Below are 17,802 nucleotides of genomic sequence, written 5' to 3'. Positions count from 1 at the left end.
GTTGCAGGACAAATTAATTTGACGGCCCACAAGTGACCAAAATGACCTAAAATAAGCCACAAAAAAGTTAGTAAAGTTACAGTCATGGTCTCTGTGTTGTTCTCCATTGTGCTACGATGTGATGACATAATGTACAAGAGGTAACTGTGCTCAGGCCCGGTTGGGGCCGGAGCAATGTGAGTGCAGGACAGCAGTGGACTGGGGAGGAGGGTCGTGCTTCGGCACTATACTGAGCAACTGGGCCAAGTGAGAGTGCACTTGAGCCTTTTGCATTTGTGCTCACTGTTAGACTGCAAACACACTTATTCAGTGATCACAACTTCAAAAGCCTTCACTTAATTCTTGGTGATTTCTATTTATACAACTATACAAGCAAAACTTGATCACCAACATTTAACAGGATCACAGACACTGAGCTCAGATTTCAGCTGAGAGTCTCATGTTTACAATATTGTAATCTTGTTAACGAAGAGAAGTGTGTTTGTGTTGTGTTGTCTCATCCGCTGTGATAATATGCACATGTTTCAAACTGTAAACTCTGAGTAAGAAGTCAGAGTGTAAAGAAAGGCTCCAGGTTGTCCAGCGTTGTGAATATCTCTCTGGACAGTGTGAGGGTCTGTCAGCCTGCAGTGCAGCAGGTCAGAAGCAGCTCCAAACACATCAGAAAATATCTCTTCAAAGGTTTCTAAACACAGTTTTCATATCCAGGTCATCCAGGTCTGATGATGTCATCACTGAAATAACACAAACTGATTTATCAAAGCTGTCTGCTGAGGGAGAATATTTCAGGAGGTGTGATGTGGAGGAAAACTTATAGCCATAAATCATTTGGTTACTAACTACCATGCTTGTAAACTGGTGTTTCAGAGCAAATGTTTTCACCTGACGGCTCTCCATTGAACATAATGATTAAATTTACTTTATTTTTCAGGTCTAGGTGTCAAAGTGGTCGTGGAAGAAGGCAGTGATGCTGTTTTACCCTGTTCCCTCAACACCACGGAGGACATCACAGGAAAGGTCTTTTTCTGGAAGAAAGACGGTCAGAAGGTGGTGTTCTTCTATGATTCAGGCATTCATCACAATAACGGCCTCACAGGTCAAGATGAGCAGTTCAAAGGTCGAGTCTCACATTTTCAAGATCAACTGACGAACGGCAACGCCTCCATAAAGATCAATAAAACAAAGGTGACAGACAGCGGGATCTACAGCTGCGATTTTCCATATCTTCAGCCGAGACAAACATTCAACATTGAGCTTGTTGTTGGTGAGTGCTTTCATTAAACAGTTAATGTGCTGTGTGACAGGCAGGCTTGGGGAGTCAGAGAGTACATATAACTTGAAACATGTTATAAGAATACAAAAAAAGGTAACTGCATTCTGTTAGTTACAGAAAAAGAAGTAATCAGATTACTGATGAATTTTGTAAAAAATAGGGATTATTGTCAGGATTGCCATTTTAAACACGGCTCAGTAACACCCCCAGGACTGTGTGCTCACTGTTCACTCATGACTGCATGAATGAACAGTGGAAAAAAAGGGCACAAATGCTGCCACTGAGGGGGGACGTACTGTACTGCAAATTCTATTTCCGAGTCTGTCAAATCAAACTAAAAATATGAGTTTAGAAAGCAAAGCGCGCATCGGCATAATGGGAGGAACTATCAGCCACTCCGAGTTGCTGCATAGACAATTAAAATTGTGACAAACAACAACTGACTAACTAAAGGATGGAAGGAAAAGTCCTGTTGAACCGTAAGGGGAGCCTGTGCAAACTGTGCAAGACATCTACGATCACCAGAGTAGCAGCTGGTAAGACAGCCAGCGCATAGAGTGCGATCGTGGACTGTACAATGAAACATTTTTGCAGGCGCTAGCTGCTAGCTGTAGCCACCGGGTCGCAGCGCATAGTGACTAGTTAACCTCTAAAATACCAGCGTGTTTTATGCTTGTTGTTTCTGTTAATAAATATGTTTACGTTTACAGACATGATTTAAAATAATGATTTGAATATTATATTGTATTATTTAAACAAATAATAAATGGAAAATATTCAGAAAAGACTAGTATTAAGTTCATAACATCCCCTTTATGTGTAGATAGTGGATAACTTTATTTTACACTATTTAGAGGAAGATTGGGGAAAGATTGTGTGTAAGTGATATTTTCTGATTTGCATTTATTTATTCAGATTGTATTGTAAATTATGTTTCTTGTTTCTTGCACCAAAAGGTTTTTCACCTAATCACCTACCCAACAACTGAAAAATAAAAGAAGGAAAAAGAAAATAAAGGTTTGGTCATTGAGTGGAAGCCAGTTAACACTCTGAGTAGATGTCCATCTCTTTCAAGTGGAGACTGCACAAAAAGTAGATAACTTGACAGTCCATTTTGAAACAGGAAACGGTATGATGACCGGCTGGTTGCAAACAATATATACAGTCATGGTCAAAGGTTTACATACAATATAAAATTGTATATCAATGATTTCTAAGCTCTCATGTTTCTGTGATGAATGAGTGGAACACAAACTACTTTGTCACTAAAAACATTCATGAAGTTTGGTTCAAATCTGAATTTATTGTAGGTCTTCAGAAAATGTGACCAAATCTGCTGAATCAAAAATATACATACAGTAATTCTAATATTTGTTTAAATGTCTCTTGACCATTTTCACCTCAATCGCATGCTCTTGAAAGTCATCCACAAGCTTCTGGCTTAACCTTCAACAACTCTTCTTGACAGAATTGGTTAAGTTCAACTAAATGTGTTGGCCTCCTGGCTCTGACTTGTTTCTTCAGTACAGTCCAAATGTTCCTGAGTTATCCAGTCCTTTACCACTTGTGATGTGTGTTTGGGATCATTGTCCTGTTGGAACACCCAACTGCACCTAAGAGCCAATCTTCTGGAGGATGATTTTAGGTTTTCCTGAAGAATTTTGAGATGATCCTCCTTCTTCATTATTCCATTTACTTTCTTTGGAGCAGCAGATCCACTGACAGCAGAACAGCACCACAGCATAACACTACCAGCACCATGCTGGACAGTAGGTTTGGTGTTCTCAGGTTAAAGGCTTCACCGTCTCTCCTCCAAACATATTGCTGCTCATTGTGGCCAAACAACTCTGCTTTGAAATGGCTCCAAGTGACTTTCCTGACTTGTTCAAATCAATAATGAGCTCTTTCAGACCAATACTGAGCTCTTTAGACTTTCCCTTTGTAGTGTTTGTGGCTGAGTCTAATGGCTGCATCAAACAGGTCTTATTAAAATGGGCCCAGAAAAGTCACCAGCTGTTATCAATCAGAATCACTCAGAAGAAGTTAAGATGCTACAAAGAACAATTGATTCACACAACTTTCTATAATCATCTAAACTGATTGTTCAATATACTGTATGTATATTTATGATCCAGCAGATTTGGTGACACTTTCAGAAGACTGATGATAAATTCAGATTTGAAACAAACTTCATGAATGTTTTTAGTGACAAAGTAGTTTGTGTTCCACTTGTTCATCACAGAAACATGAGAGCTGTAGAAATCATTGGAGCTGAAGGCTGCCATGATAAACATGTTCTTTACAAGTGGAGGTAAAGTGTTGACCATGACTGTGTTACATCTAAACAGTCACTAAAATATGTTTCTGAAAGCATTTTAGGCAGCAGTGGGCAGAGTAGTGACAGACTCTTGGTTCATAGTTGCACCATCTGGTTCAGACAGTTTGATCAGAGTTTGGTGAGATGATCCTCACACGATACAAGAGAGACGGGCAGCTTTCTCTCTCTCTCAACATCTGAGTTTTACTCGGCAAAAAGGTGAGGGGGCTCTGGGTGCAGGCAAAATAGAGAGAAGTTTAACATTGTTCATTTGTGTTTAGTACCAACATTGTAGTGACACAAAGCTGGTTGTAAATCTAGTGTGAGCCTCACATTGTGCTTTTCTGCTCCTCTCCTGTCTTCTCTCTTAAACACAGTGTTTCATTCAGTGACGGGATAAAAACAACATGCCATGATTACATCACTAGTGCCTTAGTTATACTTGATATCTCACAGTCCAGCAGTAAATGCTGTACTGCCCTTAAGAAGCTGTTGTTTATATTGTGTTCACAGGTGCATCTCCAAAGCCACACATCACCACACTTGATGTCACAGAGGACAGGTCACTGCTGCAGTGTGAAGTTCAAGGAGCTTTTCCAAAACCTAAAGTCGAGTGGCAGGACAGAGCTGGAAACATCCTTCCTGCTGAGGAGCCTCAGGTCTCAGAGAGTGGATGCCGTTACTACATTACCCTCAACACCACTGTGAACAAGACAGGATGCTACCGCTGTGTAGCCACACAGGAGGACATTAACCATCAGATATATGCTGAGACCTTCGTGCCTTTCAGGGGTGAGATTTCTTTCCTGATGGTTTAGTCATCAAAGAATTTTCATTGTTCACGTTATTAAATTTACATTTAATTGTTGTTTCTGCAGAGTCTATATTCAGGTTAATGCACATGATATGCAGCAACAAGTTGAGTTTACATTAACTTTTTGTGATGTGTTTCAGATGACTTATCCAGAAAAGGGGAGCAGTGGAGGTCAACAACTATACTCCTTGCTGCGCTTGTTGCAGTTTTACTTCTGGTTGTTGCTTTAATGCGCTGTAGATGTAAGTTTATATCATGTATTACACTAACATAACCATCATGTGCTGACATCAACTTTACAGATACATTGTGTGATACGATCACGTCCAGACAGTTTGTCTTTTTGTCTCCTAAGATTTGAACCCTTCTGTTTATTTACATGATGCCTCTGGTTCAATACTGACTGATTACATGAAAAGAAAATGAAATACACTCATGAATCATTGCCTAACACTATTGATTAAGCTCCATCAGACAGACCTCTGAACATCACTCACTCATGTTTTTCGTATAGTTCACAAGTGTACATTTGAAAGTAGAGGCTCTACATCCTGAAGCTTTCTGCTGATAAATGTAATTAAAACAATCAAAAAGGCTCATCTAGATACAAATTAATACCTTTTTAAAGAGGCACTATGTCGTTTAAAGAAGTTCAAACTCAGAAATATGTATTTCCTCCATGTATTTCCTAGCTTAGCATAAAGACTGGAAGCAGAAGGAAACAGACTAAAGTTAGAAATACACCTTCAGCACCAGGCTAACTGTTTCACCCTGTTTATGGGTGTAATGCTAAAGCTAGGCTAATGGCTTCCTGATTCCATCAGACTCCATATTGATAATGAATTAATTGGTTAAGTTATGAAGCCAAAGAGCTGAACATGTTCTGGTATCAGCTCTGTGACTCACAGCTGTTGGTGCTCATTATTAACACTCAGGTGTCAAAGTGCTTCATTTGGCAGCAGAGTGAGTTTGAATTGGATGTTTATAATAATCCTAATATGTAGTGATGGAAGCTGAAATCATGACGTGTCATTAAATGTGAGACGGTGATCTAATGTTATGTTTGGTGGTCGACCTCAGTGTAACATTGAACATTGAGATTCTTCTGTAAAACAATGAAAGTAAAACTGAAACCGTTCAGAGCAACTTTTCACTCTCCATTCTTGACTGTTTGAAAACAGACTTTTAAAAGATGATACAAACATTAAAATCTGCACCAAAATCATTTCTGTGTGACGTAAAAGTTGACTTTCTGTAATGTGTACTTTTGTTTTTTGCAGGTGGTTCTGAGGTGAAAAAACCGTGTCACATGTCAGGTTAGTCCCCTCTCAGCAATGTTGGTTCGTAACAAATTACATTTACTCCACTTTCAACCAATCCCTCAAAACTTCTCAAACTCACCAGAGAAGTTTTTTCTCCTCCTCCACTTTCTGATATGTTCCCTTTACTCACAGATTCATTTTCTTTTGTTGTTGTTTCCTTTGTTAGGTGACTTTAGTATCTAGAAAAGCACTATACGTTTAATGTATCATTATTATTATTTACATTACATATACTTGAGTCACTTTTTTTAAAACAAGGCATTTGTTTTGAAAACAGACTTTTAAAAGATGAAACAAACATTAACATTTGCACCAAAATAATTTTTGTGTGATATAAAAGTTGACTTTCTGTAATGTAAACTTTTGTTTTGTTTTCTGCACATTCTCATCCGTGGAAAATGCCTCCTCCAGATGATCCAGATGATCCAGATGATCCAGATGATCTAGAGATGGTCTTTTTAGGTAAGTCACCTCTCAGCAATGGTGGTTCGTAAGAAATGACATTTACTCCACTTTAAAAAAATCCCTAAAAAACACACCTCTCGAGCAACTAGTAGGAACACCCAAAACAGCTTGCTCTGTAAAATGAGCTGTGATTGGCTGAACACTGCCGTCACGGCACTGATTTTTTAAAGCCTGAATACAGAGCCAAGAGGAGACACAGAAGTCCAGTGTTCTGTCATAACACTATGAATTACAATATGCTGAAAGGTTATAATGGATTTTTGACCAAATGACGCCAGAAATAACTTACACACACCAGCTTTAATGTATCATTATTATTATTTACATTACATATACTTGAGTAACTTTTTTGAATAAATTACAAAACTGAGTGATTTTATAAAGGAGTCTGGTGAGTTTCTCTCCCTTTTCATCCTCTTCTCTCTCTCTTCATCTCCTTGCTGTAGTATGTTGGTGTTGTAGTTTGCCGTCTGTTGTAGTGCAGGACGTCCTCTAATTGTTGTTAATAACTATTTAATATAAGTTTTACTTTTACTTACTACTTGAGTACTTATTTTGGCTACTCTACCCACTGAATATGTATTTCTGATTCTGGAGTGAACTGTCCCTTTGAGCCAGTTAATCATCTGACATGAGATACTTTACATTAATACTTAGTAATATAAACGTTGACTTGATGTAATGTGTACTTTTGTTTTGTTTTCTGCACATTCTCTATCCGCGGATAATGTCTCCTCCAGATGTTCCAGAGGAAGACTCGTCAGGTAAGTCTCCTCTCAGCAATGTTGGTTCGTAACAAACAACATTTACTCCACTTTCAACAAATCCCTCAAAACACACCTCTTCAAAACTTCTTACAATCACCAGAGAAGTTTGTTCTCCTCCTCCACTTTCTGATATGTTCCCTTTACTCACTAATTAACTTTCTTTTTTGTTGTTTCCTTTGTTAAGTGACTTTAGTATCTAGAAAAGCACTATACGTTTAATGTATGATTATTATTATTTACATTACATATACTTGAGTCACTTTTTTGAATGAATTGTTGAGCCGGTCAGGCTGTAACCTTTAACAGTTCAACTCTTTAAGTTATACCATTACCAGTATTAGACTCAGGAGGTGGTTAGCTTAGCTTAGCATAAAGACTGGAAGCAGAAGGAAACAGACTTAAGTTAGAAAAACACCTTCAGCACCAGGCTAACTGTTTCACCCTGTGTATGGGTGTAATGCTAAAGCTAGGCTAATGGCTTCCTGATTCCATCAGACTCCATATTGATAATGAATTAATTGATTAATTTATTAAACCAAAGAGCCGAAACATCTTCTGGTATCAGTTCTTGATTCAGCGTCTGAACGTGCATCTCCAGTGCCTTGTGATCAGAGGTCACTTCTCCGCTCTGTGTACATCACATACATACACATACATCAGTGGAACAAATGAAACTTTGTCTTGTACACAAAGAATAAAGAACTTCTTCTATAACCTGCTGAATTAACCAGAAGACAAAATAATTAAGAATTCATCACAGTGAGCGTTTCACAAAGTTGATAAAGTTTGTCCAAACTCAACAACTTACAAAACTGAGTGATTTCATAAAGGAGTCTGGTGAGTTTCTCTCCCTTTTCATCCTCTTCTCTCTCTCTCTTCATCTCCTTGCTGTAGTATGTTGGTGTTGTAGTTTGCCATCTGTTGTAGTGCAGGACGTCCTCTAATTGTTGTTAATAACTATTTAATATAAGTTTTAATTCTACTTGAGTACTTATTTTTGGCTCCTCTACCCACTGAATATGTATTTCTGATTCTGGAGTGAACTGTCCCTTGGAGCCAGTTAATCATCTGACATGAGATACTTTACATTAATACTTAGTAATATAAACGTTGACTTGATGTAATGTGTACTTTTGTTTTGTTTTCTGCACATTCTCTATCCAGATGTGTCTCCTCCAGATGTTCCAGAGGAAGACTCGTCAGGTAAGTCTCCTCTCAGCAATGTTGGTTCGTAACAAACAACATTTACTCCACTTTCAACAAATCCCTCAAAACACACCTCTTCAAAACTTCTTACAATCACCAGAGAAGTTTGTTCTCCTCCTCCACTTTCTGATATGTTCCCTTTACTCACTAATTAACTTTCTTTTTTTGTTGTTTCCTTTGTTAAGTGACTTTAGTATCTAGAAAAGCACTATACGTTTAATATATGATTATTATTATTTACATTACATATACTTGAGTCACTTTTTTGAATGAATTGTTGAGCCGGTCAGGCTGTAACCTTTAACAGTTCAACTCTTTAAGTTATACCATTACCAGTATTAGACTGTGGAGGTGGTTAGCTTAGCTTAGCATAAAGACTGGAAGCAGGAGGAAACAGACTTAAGTTAGAAAAACACCTTCAGCACCAGGCTAACTGTTTCACCCTGTGTATGGGTGTAATGCTAAAGCTAGGCTAATGGCTTCCTGATTCCATTAGATTCCATATTTATAATGAATTAATTGATTAATTTATTAAACCAAAGAGCCGAAACATCTTCTGGTATCAGTTCTTGATTCAGCGTCTGAACGTGCATCTCCAGTGACTTGTGATCAGAGGTCACTTCTCCGCTCTGTGTACATCACATACATACACATACATCAGTGGAACAAATGAAACTTTGTCTTGTACACAAAGAATAAAGAACTTCTTCTATAACCTGCTGAATTAACCAGAAGACAAAATAATTAAGAATTCATCACAGTGAGTGTTTCACAAAGTTGATAAAGTTTGTCCAAACTCAACAACTTACAAAACTGAGTGATTTTATAAAGGAGTCTGGTGAGTTTCTCTCCCTTTTCATCCTCTTCTCTCTCTCTTCATCTCCTTGCTGTAGTATGTTGGTGTTGTAGTTTGCTGTCTGTTGTAGTGCAGGACGTCCTCTAATTGTTGTTAATAACTATTTAATATAAGTTTTAATTCTACTTGAGTACTTATTTTTGGCTACTCTACCCACTGAATATGTATTTCTGATTCTGGAGTGAACTGTCCCTTGGAGCCAGTTAATCATCTGACATGAGATACTTTACATTAATACTTAGTAATATAAACGTTGACTTGATGTAATGTGTACTTTTGTTTTGTTTTCTGCACATTCTCTATCCGCGGATAATGTCTCCTCCAGATGTTCCAGAGATTGTCATGACAGGTAAGTCTCCTCTCAGCAATGTTGGTTCGTAACAAACAACATTTACTCCACTTTCAACAAATCCCTCAAAACACACCTCTTCAAAACTTCTTACAATCACCAGAGAAGTTTGTTCTCCTCCTCCACTTTCTGATATGTTCCCTTTACTCACTAATTAACTTTCTTTTTTTGTTGTTTCCTTTGTTAAGTGACTTTAGTATCTAGAAAAGCACTATACGTTTAATGTATGATTATTATTATTTACATTACATATACTTGAGTCACTTTTTTGAATGAATTGTTGAGCCGGTCAGGCTGTAACCTTTAACAGTTCAACTCTTTAAGTTATACCATTACCAGTATTAGACTGTGGAGGTGGTTAGCTTAGCTTAGCATAAAGACTGGAAGCAGAAGGAAACAGACTTAAGTTTGAAAAACAACTTCCAGCACCAGGCTAACTGTTTCACCCTTTTTATGGGTGTAATGCTAAAGCTAGGCTAATGGCTTCCTGATTCCATTAGATTCCATATTTATAATGAATTAATTGATTCATTTATTAAACCAAAGAGCCGAAACATGTTCTGGTATCAGTTCTTGATTCAACGTCTCAACGTGCATCTCCAGTGACTTGTGATCAGAGGTCACTTCTCCGCTCTGTATACATCACATACATACACATACATCAGTGGAACAAATGAAACTTTGTCTTGTACACAAAGAATAATGAGATCTTCTATAACATGCTGAGTACTTGAGGACTTATTTTTGGCTCCTCTACCCACTGAATATGTATTTCTGATTCTGGAGTGAACTGTCCCTTTGAGCCAGTTAATCATCTGACATGAGATACTTTACATTAATACTTAGTAATATAAAAGTTGACTTTCTGTAATGTATACTTTTGTTTTGTTTTCTGCAGATCCTCATCCTCGGATAATGCCTCCTCCAGATGTTCCAGAGATTGTCATGTCAGGTAAGTCTCCTCTCAGCAATGTTGGTTCGTAACAAATTACATTTACTCCACTTTCAACAAATCCCTCAAAACACACCTCTTCAAAACTTCTTACAATCACCAGAGAAGTTTGTTCTCCTCCTCCTCTTTCTGATATGTTCCCTTTACTCACTAATTCATTTCCTTTTGTTGTTGTTTCCTTTGTTAAGTGACTTTAGTATCTAGAGAAGCACTATACGTTTAATATATGATTATTATTATTTACATTACATATACTTGAGTCACTTTTTTGAATAAATTGTACTTTTCTGAGTAGTTTATTACAGAATACTTTTACTTGAGTAGATTGTCAGCTGGCAATCAAAATCAATGGAACAAAGGAAACTTTGTCTTGTACACAAAGAATAAAGAACTTCTTCTATAACCTGCTGAATTAACCAGGAGACAAAATAATTAAGAATTCATCACAGTGAGCGTTTCACAAAGTTGATAAAGTTTTTTCAAACTCAACAACTTACAAAACTGAGTGATTTTATAAAGGAGTCTGGTGAGTTTCTCTCCCTTTTCATCCTCTTCTCTCTCTCTTCATCTCCTTGCTGTAGTATGTTGGTGTTGTAGTTTGCTGTCTGTTGTAGTGCAGGACGTCCTCTAATTGTTGTTAATAACTATTTAATATAAGTTTTACTTCTACTTGAGTACTTATTTTTGGCTCCTCTACCCACTGAATATGTATTTCTGATTCTGGAGTGAACTGTCCCTTTGAGCCAGTTAATCATCTGACATGAGATACTTTACATTAATACTTAGTAATATAAACGTTGACTTGATGTAATGTGTACTTTTGTTTTGTTTTCTGCACATTGTCATCTGCGGATAATGTCTCCTCCAGATCTAAGGATTCTCGTATCACGTAAGTCCCCTCTCAGCAATGTTGGTTCGTAACAAACAACATTTACTCCACTTTCAACAAATCCCTCACAACACACCTCTTCAAAACTTCTTACAATCACCAGAGAAGTTTGTTCTCCTCCTCCACTTTCTGATATGTTCCCTTTACTCACAGATTAACTTTCTTTTTTTGTTGTTTCCTTTGTTAAGTGACTTTAGTATCTAGAAAAGCACTATACGTTTAATGTATCATTATTATTATTTACATTACATATACTTGAGTCACGTGTTTGAACAAATTGTACTTTTCTGAGTAGTTTATTACAGAATACTTTTACTTGAGTAGATTGTCAGCTGGTCCCAGGTCTGCTGCTGCTCTGTTATCTACCACAGCCAGGCCTCCACATGACATGAAGCAGGATAATGACTGAAGCTACAGCAGGAGTCTGGCTTTCAAATAACGCTAACCGCTAATATTTACAGCCGCATTAACAACACACAGTACAATGAGCTGCAGAGCATCAGAGGACAGAGCTGACACTGAGCTGACAGAGAGCAGTAAGCATGGCGGCAGGAACGAAGGGTGCAGAGGTGCTGCAGCTCCCCTCAAACAAGGCATTATTAAAAACACTGATCGATAGGAGTGATCAGACTTGTAGCAGAGAGAGAGAGAGAGCTCATATGTGGACGAGCAGCAAAGAGGGACAGAAGTGTCCACAGGACTTAAAATCTGTTGTTGATCATGAAGCTAAGATTTCTCTACAACTCTGTGATTTGTCAGTCAGGGTCTCTGTGACCAACAGGAAGATCAGCGTTATATTCGCCCCTCTCCTCTGTGAAACGTCTGTATCCTCACTGAGCTGCATTATTATAAACTATGAGGCTGTTTATTCAGGCAGTAACGTGCGTCTCTGTTGAGCCGGTCAGGCTGTATCCTTTAACAGTTCAACTCTTTAAGTAACACCCTTACCAGTATTAGACTCATGAGGGTTTTAGCTTAGCTTAGCATAAAGACTGGAAGCAGAAGGAAACAGACTAAAGTTAGAAATACACCTTCAGCACCAGGCTAACTGTTTCACCCTGTTTATGGGTGTAATGCTAAAGCTAGGCTAATGGCTTCCTGATTCCATCAGATTCCATATTGATAATGAATGAATTGATTAAGTTATGAAGCCAAAGAGCTGAACATGTTCTGGTATCAGCTCTGTGACTCACAGCTGTGATTGCTCAGTGATCATTATTAACAGCTGAGTTTGAAATAGATGTTTCTAAAAATCCTGACAGGAAGTGATGGAAGCTGAAATCTTGACATAATTAAATGTGAGTCAGTGATTTAACAGGTTGAGGATTTATGTTTGGTGGTCGAGTTCAGAGTCGTCTTTAAAACACACTGACTGAAACCATTCAGATAAATCTTTCACTCTCCATTACTGACTGTTTGAAACAGACTTTAGAAAGAAACAAACATTAAAATCTGTGTTGTTCTGTTTAATATAAAGGTTGACTCTGCATAATGCATACTTTTGTTTACTGCAGGTTTCCTGTGACCCGGGAGCTGAAAGAGAGCTTCGAGCAGAGCCACTGAAGTCTTTTTGATACCTTTACCTGTGTGTGTGTGTGTGTGTGTGTGTGTGTGTGAATATGTAATCTACAGCCTCATGATCGTGAGAGACGTTTGTGAAACGGGATCATTTGTTGGTCAGACTGAGTTGTTGTGATAAATCTACAGCCTCATAAAACTCGACAACTCTGATATCAACAAAGATATAACATGTTTCACACAGATCATTTTTATTACAGCAGTTTTGTGTTGATTTATTGAAATATGTACAGTCGCTGTGACTCAACATGATTGTTTCAGAACTCTGTATTTTTGTTACTTGATATAATGTCTTGTTTCTTCATCCCATTATCTTCCTCATTGTATTTCTCTTCTCTCACACTGTTGTCTAAAAGGACTAAACTGAAGCGTCCACCAGACTGTTGTTAACGACATTATATCACCTAAATGACATGAAGCGACATGCACAACTCAACAAAACAGCAAAAATATGATGATTAGATGACAAAACTTAACAGAGACATGATAAAACTAACCTGAGTTACCGGTTTTATGAATGATCATAATGATTGTTTCCAATGTAAATATTTAATTAAGAGTGGAACCAAACCCTGAATCAGGTGACCCGTCTCACCAGAAGACCCCTGGTTCTTGGGCTTTATTTAAAATATATAATGTATTTATAATGTAATTTGACCATGTAGTGCCTTTAAAAGGACAAAACTGCAGCTGGATCAATTAAAAATAACAGGACAAAGAATTCTGGAAGAAAGAAATTGGGTCTGAAGGAGTTAAAGAGTGTTTACAGGAAGCTTCATCAGATAACACTGATATCCTGAGTGGTGATATTATTATAGAGGAGGTTAAAAAGACTGTAGGAAAAGCTTAAAGAGGGATCTGGAATAGAAGATGTTAAGATCTCAGTGCCTGCATATACACATTCATCATCAACCATCATCAGGACCAGATGTTTTGCATGTTTTGTAGGCGTTCAAAAGGCTTTTGATGTGCAGGTGGATTGTAGAAATCCAGACCTTGTATAGTTTTCTCCACCAAGGACGTTGTGATGTCACCTGTGTCTGTGTGTCGGCTGGTTTGTCAGCAGACTCACACAAAAACAGATCTCCATGAAACTCAGATGGAGGATGTGTCTCGGCCCAGAATAGACCCCATTAACTTCTGGTGTGGATCCATGAAGGGATGGAGTCAAGACGTTTTTGTCACTTTTTCTTAAATGTAGTAAGTTTTTTTTTAACATTTTCTTTAATTTCTCAGGGAACAATGTGTGGATCTTGATGAAAACAAATCTGGCAGATTAAGGCGGCTGGTATCTATGAGTGAGGACAAAACTAGAATTGTCAATAGTACATTTTTGCCTTTTTTCTTGACTGCAAAGGATTTTAAATGGACTTATATAGATTAACTTGGCTTTAAATGTTTGGACCTGTGGGTGGATTGTAGAAATCCAGACCTTGTTTTCGTCGCTGTGTAGTGGCACACAGAGCTGGTATTTGTGCTCTGACCATCGACGTCGGTGAGGTCAGAAATATTCAGGAGGACAAACGTTTGTGTGAGGATGTGATTTGGGGGAAGTGAGTCTGATTCAAACATTCGTCCTCGCCCTCTTCTGTTGGGTTTATGGCAGTTATCCAGATGTGCTGCCATATGCTTAACTGTCTCTGTTCCTGCACTGAGGAGCAACGTGAAGATGTTCCTGAATGTAGCTGCATGTGTGTGAACAGTGAAAATCACTGGTGGTGCCTTAAAAGACATTCAGTCATTTACTGTCTGTACAGGAGGCTCCTGGATTATTTAATACAGAAGCTTTTTTTATTACTTGTGTTGGTTTTATCATCATTGATGGTCTGAAGGTTTGATTGTTAGCGGTTCTTCAGTTGCTTCACTGTTTCTTTATTAAATGTAAATGATGCATTTTGTACCAGCCTTGTATATAATTGTATGTAATTAGTAAAATAATAGTTGTTGAACTGTGTATGACTGTGAATATGAAGCCTGTCAGCGCTCGTTACTCACTTTAATAAACTGAATTAATCCAAAAGGTTGAGACTGTGGTTGATAATCATTTCCTGTTCATTCTCATTGAAACTGCATCAGTTGCTTTACACTGGACTCTTTGGTCAGTGGTGCAGGAAATACTCAGATCTTACCAAGACAACACAAAGAAACTCCTTCATGATTAAAGTTCTGCATTCAGAGTAACTAAAGGAAAAGTCCAGAAGTTTTATCAGCAAAATGCACTTTTAGTTTCAACAGTAAAATGTCCCTTAGGACCAGTGGATGTTATGTTATGGCCCGATTATTTGATTGTAACTCACTGAAGCAGCATTTTACTGTTGTAGCTGCGCGAGGTGGAGCCAGTTTGAACTGTTTTAACTCCTAACCTGCAGGTGTCGGCTCCTCCAGACGGTCACCAGATAAATCTGAAGAGAGGAAATAAGAAAAAACAAAGTTCTGACACAGAAATCTGTTTTCTGATCGATGCTTTTTTGTGACACACTGAATAATTTGAGCTTCTGGATTGAAGCAGTTACTTAAATGAAACCATGTGAGAAGTGAAGAGAAACTCAAGTATTTTATTTAAGGACAATTCTGAAGAAGTGTTGAGGGAAAACTTCTACTAATGCTGGTAATTCTTAATTCTTTTGTTTGTTTGTTTTTTTTAATATATTTTTGTTCTATCTGTTTTCTAACACTGAACATGAGGACATGAGACTTCAGGAAATGCAGCACCAGGTCAACAAATTCTGGAGTTCCTGGAGCCAACTTGCCGGTCCCAATCTCTTTGTGAGGCGTAACACCACACAGAGGAATGTTGCAGTCGGAGATATTGATTGGTTGTGCGACCAGAATGCACTGAGGGGCCACTTTAAATTGGGGAGAGTCATCGGTGCCAACCCAGACTCCAGAGGCATTGTACGGGATGTGAATGTCAGAGTTGTGGCAAGCTCCTGCATCCCTGAGGTGAGGCCTGCAACATCAGCATCCAAGCGTCCTGCCTCCAGCATCCGGAGGGACCTTCAGTCCACAATTCTTCACCGGGACGTCCGACGATTGGTGGTTCTGCTGCCAGTTGAGGAGCAGACAGGAAGCCCGGGAGGGAATCCCTAAACCTATAAGTTTACTGTGTGCGATCTTTCCAGCGGTTCTCGTGGGAAGATCGAGTGGGAGGTGTTGAGTTGAGCTGCAGGCCACGCCCATCTGAGTGCATCAGGTGTGGGCGTGTCTCCAAGCCTGAAGCCAGCTCATTCAGGGCACCAGGTGGAGACGATCTGGAAAATCAGGGGTTTTGGAGGCACTGACTCAATGGACAGTGAAGTGTGAGCAGTGTGTCAGAGAGTCTGGACTGGGGAAAAGGAGACTGCAGGACTAAAAGCTTGGGTCAAAGAAGGAGGAAGGAGCCGGTGAGCATTGCATTGGGGTTGTGGGCTGTGAACAAATTGTGATTAAAATGGTTAAAATGTTATATATTTAATGTCATGTGGGTTGAGGGGTTAAACGCTGACAAAGTTGTAAGGTTAAAATTATCATTCAATTTAAAATGTATTTAATTCATTTTGGGGTTTTGAGTATGGGTATTTTCCACTTATTTCCAAGTTTGGTTTCTAGTGCCTTTTAAAAATTAAGTAGTTGATTTGGGTTATGGTGATTTATGGATTCTTTGGTTACATTTTTCTCGACCTTCTATTTTTGTATTTGTGTTTAAGGTTTTTCACCTGTTTGGCCGTGGCAACTTTCAAATAAAAGAAAGAAAAGAGAAAAGCTGAATCTTGGTCACTGAGTGAATTCCAGTCACATCTCCTGAAACAAGCTGCCATCAGTGGGCAGAGTAGTGACAGACTCTTGGTTCATAGTTGCACCATCTGGTTCAGACAGTTTGATCAGAGTTTGGTGAGATGATCCTCACACGATACAAGAGAGACGGGCAGCTTTCTCTCTCTCTCAACATCTGACTGTACTCTTTGTGTCCGTGGATCAACAATCTGTAGTTGATATGACGCCCTGAAATCTGAAGGATGACGTGTTTTGGCCGAGTTGTGCAGGTAAAAAGGTGAGGGGGCTCTGGGTGCAGGCAAAATAGAGAGAAGTTTAACATTGTTCATTTGTGTTTAGTACCAACATACCAACAAATCTAGTGTGAGCCTCACATTCTCTCTCTCTCTCTCTCTCTCTCTCTCTCTCTCTCTCTCTCGCTCTCTCTCTCTCTCTCCACACGTCATGTAGTTGACCAATCAGAGGTGGTTCCGATCCGATCGTTCACTGCAGAGAGCCGGTGTGGCTTTGAGACTTCACTACAGCTCAGAGGAGGAGGAAGTTATCGGATGGCGAACTTCTTCACGTATATTTACTGAATATTAACGTATTCACGGATGGGATAAACGTTAAACTGGACCTCGTGGTGTTCAGCTGCTGTCCACTGAGACTTTATTTGGGACGTTGGACTATAAATATGTCTTTAACAACAGTTAGCGGCAGGTCGGCTTCTCACCGTCGTTAGTTAAAACATTGAGGAAGTTGTTCTGGTTCTGGTTCTGGTTCTGGTTCGTCCTCTACCTTCAGCTTCAACATGTGGACATCTCTGGATCTTTGTGTTTGTCTGCTGACTCTGTGTGGACTAACACTTGGACTAACCGGTAAGAAAGGTGATATTTACTAGTACGTCATGATCTGTAACGTTAGGGTCTGTCAATAATGAATGAATAAATAAACAAACAAAGAAATAACTCCTGCCTGTAATTTGTATTTTAAAGATTGTGGCTGTGAGTATGAACACTTTGTCATCTCAGTTGTGTGAATAATTAGTCAAACTAATAAAAGATAAAGTTGGAAACATCACGTGGACCTAAATGACAGACTGTCATTGAGAGTCTTCTCAGAGCATTTACACTCCAGAGGTCACCACAGTATCATATATTTTCACTCTAAATTAAGACTGGAATTAAAAGGAAATTTCCACTGACCCGTTTTAGTTCAGAAGGACAGTTCATGTCATCACAATGTCAAAGACCCAACAGCAGGACAATATGATGTTGAA

At 38.7% G+C, this 17,802-nt stretch overlaps 2 protein-coding genes across 6 annotated transcripts in view; both read left to right on the top strand.

Annotated features, from left to right (window-relative positions):
• The window catches only part of LOC311255348 (V-set domain-containing T-cell activation inhibitor 1-like), a 31,814-nt gene extending 16,561 nt beyond the window's left edge, over positions 1 to 15,253 (top strand). Inside the window, exons 2-12 of one of the 2 annotated variants that reach the window (XM_084349761.1) lie at positions 932 to 1,264; positions 4,104 to 4,382; positions 4,545 to 4,646; positions 5,685 to 5,720; positions 6,138 to 6,188; positions 6,932 to 6,955; positions 8,123 to 8,161; positions 9,346 to 9,369; positions 10,268 to 10,321; positions 11,190 to 11,210; positions 12,725 to 15,253. In XM_084349761.1, coding sequence (XP_084205887.1) covers positions 932 to 1,264; positions 4,104 to 4,382; positions 4,545 to 4,646; positions 5,685 to 5,720; positions 6,138 to 6,188; positions 6,932 to 6,955; positions 8,123 to 8,161; positions 9,346 to 9,369; positions 10,268 to 10,321; positions 11,190 to 11,210; positions 12,725 to 12,735 — 974 coding nt within the window. In that variant the 3' untranslated portion in view covers positions 12,736 to 15,253. Of the gene's footprint in view, positions 1 to 931; positions 1,265 to 4,100; positions 4,383 to 4,544; positions 4,647 to 5,684; positions 5,721 to 6,137; positions 6,189 to 6,931; positions 6,956 to 8,122; positions 8,162 to 9,345; positions 9,370 to 10,267; positions 10,322 to 11,189; positions 11,211 to 12,724 lie in introns of both variants that reach the window. The other variant, XM_084349760.1, reaches the window with a different exon arrangement.
• LOC311255344 (CD276 antigen homolog) overlaps positions 1 to 17,802 on the top strand; it is a 64,478-nt gene that overhangs the window by 36,297 nt on the left and 10,379 nt on the right. Inside the window, exons 1-3 of one of the 4 annotated variants that reach the window (XM_084349751.1) lie at positions 15,674 to 16,171; positions 16,475 to 16,818; positions 16,992 to 17,401. The exons of 1 other annotated variant lie outside the window; for it this stretch is intronic. In XM_084349751.1, coding sequence (XP_084205877.1) covers positions 17,335 to 17,401 — 67 coding nt within the window. In that variant the 5' untranslated portion in view covers positions 15,674 to 16,171; positions 16,475 to 16,818; positions 16,992 to 17,334. Of the gene's footprint in view, positions 1 to 15,673; positions 16,172 to 16,474; positions 16,819 to 16,991; positions 17,402 to 17,802 lie in introns of those variants that run through there. 2 more of the 4 variants (XM_084349750.1, XM_084349752.1) reach the window with 2 other exon arrangements.

Source organism: Pagrus pagrus, assembly GCF_965226575.1.
Source record: "Pagrus pagrus genome assembly, chromosome: 3".
In the NCBI taxonomy this organism is placed as follows: Eukaryota; Metazoa; Chordata; class Actinopteri; order Spariformes; family Sparidae; genus Pagrus; species Pagrus pagrus.
The sequence above is the reverse complement of the archived record's forward strand: the minus strand, read 5'-3'. Positions and strand labels throughout refer to the sequence as shown.